Source organism: Pituophis catenifer, unplaced genomic scaffold, assembly GCF_029215685.1.
Source record: "Pituophis catenifer annectens isolate HBS135680 unplaced genomic scaffold, rPitCat1.0.hap2 SCAF_2, whole genome shotgun sequence".
NCBI lineage: Eukaryota > Metazoa > Chordata > Lepidosauria > Squamata > Colubridae > Pituophis > Pituophis catenifer.
This window is the reverse complement of record NW_027256882.1, coordinates 236938860-236953030: the sequence shown is the minus strand read 5'-3', so window position 1 is coordinate 236953030 and position 14171 is coordinate 236938860. Positions and strand designations below refer to the sequence as shown.

The window sequence follows — 14171 nt, the reverse complement described above, 5'->3', positions numbered from 1 at the left end:
AAAAAAACACACAGCATCAAAAATTTATAATGTATTTAAAAGCAAGTGGGAATTTAATGGAACCAGAATCCTAGGGTTGAATGAAGCTCAGCAAGATTGCGCTTTAATTGGTAGTGTAGCAGGATCTTTGTCCCAGTATACATAACAGCTCATCCGTTGAAGCAACGCTGTGTTGTGTGATCAGGCTTCATTCAGCAAATGGTTCACATTCCTTTGAGTTGTTGCATTACAGAAATGAGCTGCTGATTGCACTGCTGAATACTTTGCTGCTCGTCTCTCAGCCTTTCCTGATCTTGAAGAATTGCTTCCTGTGGTAGAAAAGTCAGAAGTCACACTTAGATTACAATTCTGAACCACAGGAATAAGTGCAAAGCATAAAAATAACCATACCTCGCTTCCAGACCCTTTCCATAAAGTTTTTTGGTTCCAGAATCTGAGCAGGTGTTATACAATCTTCATGAGCAAATTATTGTTTTGGGTAAGTAAAATACATGTTTTAAAATCTCTTAATCACCCTGTCCAGAGGGAAATAAAATCACGTGAAGCTTTTCTTCTGCGTTGTGTTAAGCAATGACTCATTTAATCATGATTTGTTACATAAACTATCATTCATTTGGTTAAGATGACACTTGGTGATGGGAAGCTTCCAAACTCTTTTTATGTGACCCATTTTGGGACTATTGTCTTTATTTTGTCTTGGTTAAAGAATAAAATGCATGAAAACTATAGTTCGGCTGCTCTGAAATAGGTATAACAATGTAAGTACCTTCAAGTTCCTCCCCTCCCCAAAGTTATGGGAAAAAAATTCACAGATCTGCCCACATTTGCCAAAGCTTTCTTCATTTGCACCAATGTTCCATCCACTGTGACCTTTATCCTCCACTACCAGCTCTAATGTAGGCTCTGGATACCAAGGTCTCCGGATGCAATTCAAGGTGTTGGTTATTACCTTTAAAGCCCTACATGGCTCAGGGCCAGGCTATCTTCAAGACCGCCTTCTACCGCATAGCTCCCATCAACCGGTAAGATCCCACAGAGTTGATCTCCTCCAGGTCCCGTCAGCTAAACAATGTCGGTTGGCGGGCCCGCGGGGGAGGGCCTTCTCTGTGGCTGCCCCAGCTCTCTGGAACCAATTACTTCCTGAAGTCCAGACCGCCCCCACCCTGTTGGCCTTCCGGAAAGTGGTGAAGACCTGGCCTTTCCGGCAGGCCTGGAGCCGTTGATCTCGCTATGGCGATCTTGCGAGACTCGGCCATGGAATGGAGTGTATGGGTTTTTAATGTTCTTTTAAAAATTTTTTATGGGATATTGTTCGCATTGTTTTTTTTGCTGTAAGCCACCCAGAGTCCCTAGGGAGTTGGGTGGCATAGAAATGCGACTAATAAATAAATAATAAAACGATTGCCTCTTTCCTCCATTCAGCCATACACTCTACTTTACTAACCACAATGGCTTAATTTGTATAATGTGTGAAAGGAAAAAAAAAGCATGCAACCAAAACACATAATATGAAATAGGTCAGGTCGTTCCCCCACACAGAAACGGTACCTATTATATCTACCCGCATAGAACATGCTTTCAAAGTGTTAGGTGGACAGAAACTGAGGCAAGTGACAAGAGCTCACCCCAGTATGCAGTGCTAGGACTCGAACCGCATGAGCAGAAACCATCTCCACTAAACCACCACATTTCTTGGGTTGGACTGAGAGAGAGTGACTGATCCAAAGTCACTCAGTCATTTTCATGCCTAAGGTGGGACTAGAAATACAGTCCTGTGGTTTCTAGCCTGGTGCTTCAACCACTAGACCAAAGGATTTGTAATAACAAAGAAAAAACTATAACAGATTTTTCTGTAATGTTAAAGTATGGAATTGGTTTGATATTCACCAAAGATTTAAGTTGACCAGTGTAGTATGCACATATATAGCATTAGCCTAGCAAAATGCCTTGTTCCATCTACTGTTTCATTTAACTAGTTGAAGCAGTGGATGGCGCAAGAGGTTTTATTTGCTTTGTATGTGATTTTTCCAGAAGTGAATGCTCACCATGGGAATTTTTAGAACTAAAAATCGCTAATTAAAATGGACTTGCAGAGAAATAAATGCCTGTTTATTGCTCCAATGAAAATCAGTTGTTGACTTGAAACATTTCACAGAAAAAAATTGTATGTGCACATAACACACATATATACACATATTAAAAACCGGAAGCTATAGAAAATTATGCTCTGAAAACGATTTAATGCTGTTTAATTAGTTCTAGTGATATGAGAATCATCACTGTATTTTTTTTATTTTGCATCACTTCCTCACATAGGGACAAAAAATAAGGACCTTGCACTAAAAATTGAACTCCATTCTCTGTCTCTTTTCAAAGCTGATTTATGTTTGATGATCTTGACAGTAGTTCAGTGGTGGTGACCAGCCGGTTCTATCCGGTTCGGGAGAACCAGTAGCAGTGGCTGCGGGAGGCTCCACCCCCCTGCCTGATGTCATCATGTCCCGTTTTTGACAGTCTGCGCATGTGCAGAAGGTCTGCGCAGAGGTGGCGCGTGTGCTCACATTTGTGAACCGGTAGCAAAGGTAACTGAATACCACCTCTTCAATAGTTAGTTGAAAAATATAAATCATCAGTTACGTGACAAGCGAGTGTGTTTTAACTCAATGAGATTAAAGTCTTTATGAAAAATTATTGTTACTAATCTCAGTTGCAGTGTTCAGATTAATTAGCTAACTTTACTAACACAAGAATGCACCCCAATACTAGGGAAAAGATTAATGTAGACATTAATGATCTTCCTGGGTGATGAAATTATGTGGACAATAAAACTACTGGAATGGGAAGAGGAAAAGCAGAAGGGGTGACACTCACAAAATCTATTCTGATGATTTTGAGTCCTTTTGTATGTTAGCTCCATGGGAGCTGTATTTTTCTGAGATACAACTGCTGCTGAGTAGCTACATAATAAAAAAAAGTATAACACAATATCTGCTGTTTTTAATAAATGAACATGTAATCCAGTGGTAAAATGTAAAATTTGTTACTACTGGTTCTGTGGGTGTGGCTTGGTGGTGGTGGGTAATGTGACTGGGTGGGCGTGGCCAACTTTTTTTTTTTTTTTTTACTTTTAAAAGCATTTTTTTTACAACCTTTTCGGCCGAAGAGGTTGTAGAAAAAATGCTTTTAAAAGACTCTGATGATCCCAGCTGAGCCGCGCAATCATCAGAGGCTTTTTAAAAAACTTTTAAAAGCATTTTTTCTTTGGCTGAAAAAATTCTTTTAAAAGTAACAAAAAGAGCCTCTGATGGGCATGGGGGGGGCCCAGGAATTTTTGCTACTGGTTCTCCGAACCACCCGCCACCATCGCTACCAGATTGGGCAATCCGGTCCGAACCAGGAGCATTTCACCCCTGATGTAATCTACACCAAACCAAGGTATAACTCTGGGGAAGGTAGAGGGTACTAAAAAGGTCATGTGCTTTGGGGAAGAAGGGAAGCAGGGCAACAGTATGCAAGGCCGTATCACACATATATGGGTGACCCAAGGATCCCATTTTTTGGGGAGTGGTGTTGTTTTAAAGCAGGAAAGCATTAAGGCTTTTTCAGAGCTTACACTTCAAAATGGCAGAAAACTTTGCTGCTGATTTACATGCAATTGAAATATTGTGATGCAGCTAGAGGTGGTTTTGATGAGAGGAAAATGAGGTTTGAGAGTTTTATTAAGGCTTAAGGCTGTGGGTAGATCATCTTTACTTTAAAATGTAATAACTGTTTGTGATACACTATTATTGTTATGATGAAAAACTGATAATGTATTTAGCAAAAACGGAAAACAGACTTTAGTGATACTTGATATTTGGGACTATTGGATGTATATTAACTTTTAAAATCTTTTCCCTTATAAACGAGGGCTGAGATGTACCTTCATAGACTTACCTGACAGCTTTCCATAGACCATGATATAGTTTTAAGATCTTTTCTCCCTGCTCACTTTATGCCCACCCCTGGAACCAAACTGAGGAAAACTATTTTAAAGCTGTATAATTAAAAAAAGGCTGGAATATTTTGTCCACTCTTCCAGTTTGCATCCAAAGTAGATTCCTCAGCCCAACTCAATACACGAATGGAACAAATATGCAATTTAATATTCCCCTAGGGAATATTCATGTATTTACAGATTTTAGCTGTCCAATAACTGGATTTGTCTGGCCAGATTGCAATGCTGCTTAACAATAGTGAAATCATAAAAATGATATAAACAACATCATTTTTGAATACATTTCTCAGAAAATACTATTAATCTCTCTTGCACGCGCATCCCACTATCACCAAAATTTGTGGTTTAAACCAAAACAAAGCTCTTTTTAATGTAGAAGTGCACACTACAACTTCAATAGGAACAGAGACTTTCTGAGTGTTAATAGATCCTTCAGGGATATCATTGCAATTAGGCCAACATTATTTAATCTAGAAGGCACTAAGAATCTTGTTCGAAGTCACTGAACAGGAAAAAAAAATATTATTTCTGAAAACACAATTTATCTTAACTTTCCCAAGCTCCAGCAAATGCAACAGCTTTATCAAACTGGTTTTAGTTTTGAAACATGGGTACTATATTTATCTTACAGGGCTGAAATTTTGTTCTAGGGAGTTGTTTTATGTCGAACATCAAAAGCAACTCGGGAAAGAGGATAAGGAAATGTTGGGAAACTTGCCAGTCTCTACCCTTCTCTTGAGTTTTGTAAATATTTACTCTCAGTTTGAAGAGTTCCTCCTTTTCCTTGTCATTCTCTTCAGCTCTGGCTTTGAGCCATGCTTCGTTTTGGACTTTGTGTTTTTCTAGCATCACTTGTAGTTCCTGAGTTAAAGAAAAAAAAATCTTTATTAGAAAGTTTAAGAATATTTACCACAGTCTACCAACTACATAAACACATCCTCTAATTCACATCGGTTCCCAAGCTTTATTAGCAATTATAACAAGTGAAGGCTATCTAAAGGAATGCAACTGTAAGTAGTGCTAACTAAGCAAATGCTATTGGGTTACTTTCCCCTCCCTAACTGGCATCACTAGTTTGTCTCAGTTTTTTACTCTGGTCAAAGATAGGAAGCCCAAGATTTTAAAAAGGACCCAAGAATCATCTATCCAAGCAATTGTGATCTAAGACTGTTAAAAACATCATCTTATCCTCCCACTTCCATTCGTACTGCTGATTATTGAAGTGTAGCAAAACAATGGCACGTACAAAAAAAGTGTGTTTGACATGTCTAGCGAATTCTTTGACACTTAAAGATCAATATTACCTGGCAGTAACCATTCACCAGCCCAGACACCAAATTCTATTCCTTGCATGTGCTAAGATATGACCTCTATAAGTTTGCATTTTCCTTTATTAATATGTATTTTTTAAAATTTTAATGCTATATTGAAATATTTTTAAATATAACTTTTCTCTATCTTTATAGTATTTTCCATTTCAGTTCTTTGGGGTTTGCTCTCTTTCAGCCTTTAAAGTCTTCTTGTTCTTCCTTGTGGTTGAATTTCAAGAATTAGGAATTCAGTGACTGATAAAGGCAATGGGAAGATGTATCCATAGATTCAAATTTCCCTTTCCCTCCAGGAGAGATCAGGACAATCAATACCTCTTTTCTTACTATACCAGCTTTCAGTATACCTAGGACAACTTTGGTTGAGTAATCCTCATTCTTCCCTTTTTCCCCACAGGAATATAACCTTCTATTTTATTCTCCCTTCCCAAGAGAGGTGGTATCTGTGCAAAAGTGTAACTCATACAGTGTGTAGGTTTTTTATGAATGCTGCATGTTATAAAGTTCTTGTTCTCTGCTGTAACAAGAAGCCTTAAACTTTTTTCCCCATCCTTTGCTCTGGCAAGATGTTTTTGCATCTTTTTCTTTTTATTTACCTGACAATAATAGCTGACTACTCGGCAGACGCCACAAAAATGAACCATACTTTTCTGTGAGTTCACTGCCGTGAGTTCTTAACTCTCACTGAAGTGAATGTACCAAATTCCCCACGGATTACTAATTGCCTTGGAGTTCTGTATGACTGCTAATTTTAACTATTAAATGTCAAGTGTTTATTTATTTCCCTTGAATGCTATTGACTTCAAAAATATTTAATCTATTGCATTAGTTATTAAGTATAATTTTATTTTGTGTCTCCCAGAATGTATTAGCTTGTTGAAGATCTTGACAGAATTGGTAATGAAGGTAGCCCTACTTTGCAACACTAATATTAACAGAAATAATACTAAACTAATACTAACTAGGGAATACTAGCTAATAATAAATACTACCTTCTGCTGGTTTTTCAGGTTTTTGTCATACTGATCTTTTTCATGCTGAAAAGCCTTGGTTGCCTGAGCTAGTTCAGCTTTTATCCTGAAATGATACATTCATGAAAATAAGAATTGAGAATTATTTTAAAAAGCAAGTAAGCAAACGCAGACAAATAAATGTACAGAATAGATATATAGAAATAGCCATATACATCCTGTTGCATACTAAATAGGAGTGAGCATAGGCTTCACTCAGGTCCGTCAAACCGGCGGGAAAATACTCAAATCTCATTGGCTGACCCGTCTGATAGCTTCCTATAAAAGGGCAAGCAGTCAAACAAGCTGGCTGCTGGGTTGAACTGATCTACTAATAAAGAGCTATTGTTATTGTTAAGAGCTGTGTCCTGCCTCTTCCATCGCCCTATCTAACACATCCATTCATACACATATCATAATTGAAAGAAGTACCATGAACCTGTATTATATTGCTATAGTTTTATGTTGATTAAACTCGCATACATGTCTCATATTTTAATGTTATGTTGTTTGGGGGAAAAAATTCTTTCCCAGCAAAAACACCAGAATATAGCCTGTAGATAACTAAGAAGGGAATTGATCAGGGATGTTGTTTTAACTTATTTTTTTCACTGGTATAATTAAAATAGAAAATAACTTCAAAATATGATCTCAACTGGGAAATATATCCTGGAGAAGATGATGATGAACTGCTTCTATACTGTTGTCAGGAAAAAAAAACTATGGATCTGTCATTATAGGATACCAGAAGTTGAGAATGATTTAAAGGCAATTTTACCTTGGCCAATGTTGCCTATTTCCAATTGGATTTGGGGGGGGGGAGGGGGGAGGGAAATCAAGAAGGTTACCAAGCCCATACAATTGAAGGCCTGTTCCTTGTTACTCTATTTTTGCCACACACATAAAAAGGGAAGGACATTTGACTGTGCAGCTAACAGAAGAACAAAATAACATAGTTGGAAGGGACCTTGGAGGTCTTCTAGTCCAGTCCTTTGCTCAGGCAGGAGACCCTATACCAGGGGTGAAATTTACATTTTTTCCCTACGGTTCTGTGAGCATGGCTTGGTGGGTGTGGCAGGGGATGGATATTGCAAAATCTCCATTCTCACCTCACTCTGGGGCCAGCCAGAGGTGGTATTTGTTGGTTCTCTGAACTACTCAAAATTTCCACTACTGGTTCTCCAGAACCTGTTAGAACCTGCTGGATTTCACCCCTGCCCTATACCATTTCAGACAAATGGCTATCCAATCTGAAAGCTGAGATACTTCTTTTGAATTTTGACACTGCCTCCACCCCCATGAGTTCAGTTCACCTTTATTTTTTTATTGTAAATAAATAATGATATTGTATATATGGGGCTTGAGTCCAAGGAAGCCTCTTCCTCTCATGGAGAATTTTCCTCTGTTCAACTTGGGCAACTGATGGTTTCTCTCTCGCTCTCTTTTTTTTTCTGTATGAGTTTAATCCTCCATAAAAAAATTATGGCGATAACAATCATCACGGTGAAGACCTGGCTTTTCCGGCAGGCCTGGGGCTGTTGATCTTGCTGTTGTGATCTTGTGTGATCCAGCCATGAATGGTGTGAATGGGTTTTAATGTTTTAATGTTTAAATTTTTTATAATGTTTTTTTTTTTAACTGCATTGTAAGCCGCCCTGAGTCTCCGGAGAAAGGCGGCATATAAATTGAACTAATAAATAAATAAAATAAATAAATCACTATGTTATGCTTCGTATTTTATTCTGACTCTGACTAAAAATCATAGTTAAGATGAAGATGAAACAATTATATTCGCAGGCAGTTTGTAGTATATTCTGAAACAATAACATCTATGCTTATGATTTTTTTGCAGGGTAAACCTAACTTTCTGATTTTTGAGGAAATGATTTTACTGTGAGTAAACTGTAGAATAAAAAAATACTTACACGTTAAGTTTTTGAAATTCAGAATCCAATAATCCGAAAGCCTTTGTAATCATTTTTATTGCTTGGTTACATATAGAATGGAAATCCTGGAGCTCTTCTATCTAGATGGGAAGTATTAATTAACAGTGTTTCAACTTCCATCAAAGACAAAATGTTGGTAATAATTACCGTAATTAATATATCCATGCCTGATAGTATCTTTTAAAAATTTGTCAAACTTTTTTCCTAGCATTTTTTACTATTTGGCCTGGACGGCAGTGAAGATATGATGATGATGATGATGATGATGATAATTGTTACAATTCAATCTGGAACTAAAGTTCTGAAGATGAATGTTTCATCATCTTGTGCTGTGATTAATTCCAGACATGATAATTTAGCAATTGTACTGAGACAGTGAGTGCATCTTACTTTTGTATCTGATTCTCAAACAGTATGATACAGCTTGGAGTAGGAGTTGAGGAAATACTTGACATTTATTCAGTTAATAAAATTAATAATAGTCGTAATGAAATGTAATTACTCTATTCTATTACAACATAATGCCTGCTATTTAGCAACCATTTCTCAACATTCAGTGCTAATTAATTCATTTGCCAAGAAGTATATCATGACGACAAATATTTAATTGCTAGTTTAATAGCTAACTACAGAGTAATTAATCTGTTAAGTAAAGATGATACTGAGGTAATCTGGGAAATCTTTATAAGCAAATGATTTAAAGAACATTTAAATGGTTCCCTCCTGCAAACATTTTATTCTGAAATGACTTGCAATATTTTCAGGCAGCTTCCGTGGGAGACCATATATGTAGGTCAAATGCTAGATAAGCAGAAAGAAATACATAAAACAGACCTTGCACAAGCAGTTCAAGTGCAGCTGCATTCAAAAGAATTCACAATATTTAACAATTATTTAACATTGTATTTGTTTATTAACCTTCACAATGACCATTATCTCTGGTTCACCTAGCAGGGGTGAAATGCTCCCGGTTCTGACTGGGTTGCCCGATCCGGTAGCGATGGCGGTGGGTGGTTCGGAGAACTGGTAGCAAAAATCCCTGCGATCCCCACCATGCCCAGCTTTGCCACACGATCATGAGAGGCTTTTTTTTTTTTTTTTTACTTTTAAAAGCATTTTTTCTACAACCTCTTTGGCTGAAAAAATGCTTTTAAAAGTAAAAAAAAAAAAAAGCCTCTGATAATGGCGTGGCTCAGCTGGGATCGTCAGAGGCTTTTCAAAGCATTTTTTTCTGCAATCTCTTCGGCCAAAAAGGTGGTAAAAAAAATGCTTTGAAAAGCCTCTGACGATCCCAGCTGAGTTGCCTGATCGGCAGAGGCTTTTCAAAGCATTTTTTTGCAACCTCTTCAGCCGAAGAGGTTGTAGAAAAAATGCTTTGAAAAGTTAAAAAAAAAAAAAGTTGACCATACCCACCCCGTCACATTGCCACCCCACCACCACCAAGCCACGCCCACAGAACCGGTAGCAACAAATTTTACATTTCACCCCTGGTACCTAGGCAACATTCATCCCACCCAACCAGTGTTTGGACCTCTTTTATAGGATGTACACAGGAAAAATCAGCACAGTCTAATGAAAGTTCCTTTATACAATCCTTGGATTTTTTTAGCTGTTTAAAAAAATCTGCATATTCCTTTTCATCTTCAATTCATCTTTCATTCAAACCAATGACTAATTATTTAGAGTAAAGTAATGTTTTTGAATTAAATCAATCTTTAGAGGCCATATCAGCTGTAATGATATGGGCAGGGCAGAGCAGAGGAAAGTTATAGAAAGAAAAAAAGAGTGGTGCAGGAGCTACCATTTCTAATGATGGGTTTCTTGTAAATTTAAATATTGCTCTGTCAGCAAAGGTAGTGAATGTAATACACTATTCACTGTGTTTAAACGTAATGTACGAATCTAGATGTCCAAGGAGATCTTAGAGAGATAACCTGTATTTTTCAGCCTAGGAAGGTTTCAAAAACCCCTCGCCCTCAACAAAATGAGCAAATTTTTTGCTGCTTGCCTTGATTGAGAGTTATGGAAAATATAAGGGTTACAGCTGGAAGTGACTCTTTTCCTAAAGAAAGACGCAAAAAATGCTTTCAGGCAGAAAATTAATTCCTTTCCTCCACCTTGAGGGCAGATTTATGATTGCCATATGTCAGAGGTCTCCAAATGTGGCAATTTAAGACTTGTGGACTTCAACTCCCAAATTCCTCAGCCAGCATTGGCGACTCCTGACATATGTCTATGCTGCTTCTTCTCTCTTCTCTTCCTTTTTATCTTATCAGGAATATGTTGGAATAATAATTTGCCTTTCCCCTAGTGATTCCTATTAGAATTGTTACTAACCTCAATTGTTACTAACCTCAACTACTAGCACTTGTAACCACGACAAGTGCCCATCTTTCCCAAGTTGTAAAAGCAGTCAGGAAAAAAAAAATAAAGTGGGAAAAGACAAGTTTGGGTATGGATCATATGACTCATGAGTGAGGCAGAGACTGCAGTGAAAGGATAAAATATTCATGCAGACTGCCCCCTTTCCCTTTTATTATGACACATTTTCCATTCTCTCAATGCTTCATAAAATATTAGGGTGATGCACAGATTAATCAAAAGGGCACTTTGACAGTATTTGTCCTTGCAGATATTTTAAGGTATCCTCCTGTGTAGATGTGTCCAGGAAACTGGAAAACTAACAAACAAGAAATATAACCTTTCCCATTTTTGTCCCAAAAGCAAAAATCAAACCGTCGGAATGGCAAAAGTACCATAAATGTCCATGGTGTCATTAATTGTCACTTGAGTTAGATTATCTTTCTATACTCCAGAATTGAGTAACCATGGAGAATTGCTGAAGCGGATGTGATGTTTTGTATGTCACAATTGTAGCTCACTGTAAAGCAAATGTTTCCAGGCATGAAATCTTAGCTTTAATCTTGGCCTTGCTACCCAATTCTACAAAAATTCCCACCAAGCAGTGTTAGCAATATCGATCTAGGAGGTGAATCAATAGTCCAAAACTAACATTAGGCAAGAACCTATGTTCCTGTGTATGTACCTGTGCAAAGGGGTGGGGGGGGGGAAAGTCCTTAGCAAGAAGGAATTTCTTGTAGCAAAAAACCTTGAAAACCAATAAAAGAGAAATTCTGGATAGATGTGTATATTTTGCTGGGTTTATAATATTCAGATACATCAAAGGCATATGCTTGGAGCATAAAATGTAACCTGCCATTTTGTAAGAATTCGACTAACAGATGAACCACCTTGTTTTGGTTATTTTTTTTAAGAAAAATCATCTGTCAGTAACTATCTTGTTTTAATAAAACGTATGTGCTAGCAAAACTGAAGTAAGTCACTTACTGCAGCTGAAGCTGGTGGCGAAACTGATGCAGGCAGCAAAGAATATTCTGTCAATTCATATTTCACCTTAGGAATTTTGGTGGCTGTGAAACTGTATGTCAAACACAACATATTAAAAGCCAGTTTAAGTTAAATTTACATGAGTCACAGTAGTTATTCAGGAGAGAATGATTTGTTACCCATTTTAATAACCATATATATATATATATCAGTAACATATATCTATTTTTGTGTTGGAGAGTGATTATTCGAAGACGTGTTATCATCGTTTTGAGAAACCAAGTTTGTTTTCTTTTTCACTAAGAGTAAAGAATGTTTTTTGTTTTTTTTCCGTTCAGAGTCTGTGAGTGTCTGTGTGTTTAACCAGCAACATATCTCTTTGCTGTCCGGTCCGTTGCATACTAAGCTGAGGGAAGTAGTTACCCTCAACACAAATGTAACTGCTTGAAGGAATAATTCAATAGAACATGTGCTGTCTGTATATAGATAAAGTCTCTTTTGAATTGCACTCAATGTCTAGTGATTGATGTGTGTAAGTAATTTTCTTGACAACAAATTGAAAGTGCTTAAGCATTGTCTTTTTCTGGAATTTTTTTTGGGGGATTCTCCAATGTAGTCTGCAAATTTCCTGGTAGTTTCCTTTCTAAGTACTAAATAGATACAACTTGCTTAGCTTTTCAGAATAAGCCAGGATTGGCTGGAGGTTGTTATTTAGCTGAAGAACGGAAAAGAAATTTCACAATATACATTACATGTAAACATATTAGACTTTCAACTTTACAGTCCTGGGTTAAGTGAGAGGGACTAGGTCCAAAGTAACTAAGCTGACTTCTGTGCCAAAGGTAGACTAGAACATGGTCTACCTATTCCAATACTTTAACTGTCCCACCACACTGGAACTTTCATTGAGGAATAATAAAACTTTTAATTTTTTCCTAACCCTAGCCCTCAGCTTCTCTTCTTGAATTATGCCCCTAGTCTGAAAAGGACCAAACTTTATCTGTCTCAGCAGAGGGAGAAGTTAGAGGTATATAACTTAAGGTAGATGATGAAGAATATCTCTTTCTCATAGAAATATGTACCCTGTTTTTGAGTGCATGCACTAAAATAAGCCCCCCCTGAAAATAAGCCCTCCCGGAAAATATTTATACGCCTGCACAGCTGGTCCCCGCCATTTCCTGTGGTTTCCTCCACGTGCCCCAAAATAATAAGACCTTCCTGAAAATAAGGCCAAGCACTTTTTTCGGGGTTCAAAAAAATATAAGACAGGGTCTTATTTTTTGGGAAACATGGTATTGGGAATTTCTGTAGTCTGGAAATGAAATATGCATTTTTTGTAAAATTGCTAGGTGGTAAAGGTAGACCCATTTAACTATAACCTTATACATTAATTGCTAAACTGTCCAATTTTCGACCAGTGCAGATTTGTTAGGATACACATTATGTAAAATCAAGATTTACACCCATCAGGAACAGTTGTTGCATATTGCACTGGTTGTAATTTCCAGATACTTTTATAGCATAATCATAAACGGAGTTTGCTCCAATTTTCAAGAGGCATGAATCTGTTATTTCATGGTTTCACATAAATGAGAACTTTATTTTATGAATCTTGTACAGTGGCTTCTTGTGGGCTACTCCACTTCTGAACTAAGTTTGGGTAAACTTGGCCATTAACTTTGTTTCATATATTTAATTTGTTATAACTTGCATCATGTGAGGTGCCAAATTTGCTAATGCCACATGAGCCTGACTTATCTGCTACAGGAACACAGTTCTTTGGAACTATATTTTGTAACAATAATCCTTATTAGGTGAATCACTAAACAAATAATCTATGATTCTACCAAAATTACAGTTCTATTATAGCAATGGTTTATTTATAAATTATAGTTAGCTTGTGATTTCTGTCTTGACATTATTGGATGTTTCCAATTTATTTTTATAATGATTGTATAGAGTTTGTGTGATACTTTACTTTATTATCTGTATTATTATCTCTTTTATTCATTAAACATGAAACTTAGTCAACTGAACATCATCATTATCATCATCATCATCATCATCATCATCATCATCATTATTATTATTATTATTATTATTATTATTATTATTATTATTGATTTAATCTTCAATTCGATTCACAGTCTGGGATTGGTAAAAACTTAACAGTTCAAATCCTAGCCCAGAACCTAAGACCTGTTAAGGTAACATCTGAGTATATACGCAGTTCCGAGTAAGGTAGTTTTTTGCAAAATCAGATTATTATTATTGTTGTTGTTGTTGTTGTTATATTATCTTTTATTCATTCAACATGAAACTCAGTCAACTGAACACTTAAAAATGTATCACAAATATAATTGACTGGCACTGATGATTAATACGAGTTGCTGCCAGCATCCTAGGTATCGACTTATTACTATTATTAACTCTTCTATTCATTAAACATGATACTCAACTGAACATTTAAAAATGTATCATAAATACCATTGACTAGTGCTAATGGTTGATATGGGTTGTTGCCAGAGTTCTAAGTATCAAC

General features: G+C 36.8%; 1 protein-coding gene across 1 annotated transcript in view; it reads right to left on the bottom strand.

Annotated features, from left to right (window-relative positions):
- Nucleotides 1-203: 203 nt before the first annotated feature.
- The window catches only part of LOC139311261 (rab9 effector protein with kelch motifs-like), a 62904-nt gene continuing 48936 nt past the window's right edge, over nt 204-14171 (bottom strand). The window contains exons 14-18 of the mRNA XM_070935660.1: nt 11630-11720; nt 8261-8361; nt 6318-6402; nt 4754-4858; nt 204-308 (exon numbers count right to left, since the gene is read on the bottom strand). Of these exons, the coding sequence (XP_070791761.1) occupies nt 204-308; nt 4754-4858; nt 6318-6402; nt 8261-8361; nt 11630-11720 (487 nt within the window). The remainder of the gene's footprint in view (nt 309-4753; nt 4859-6317; nt 6403-8260; nt 8362-11629; nt 11721-14171) is intronic.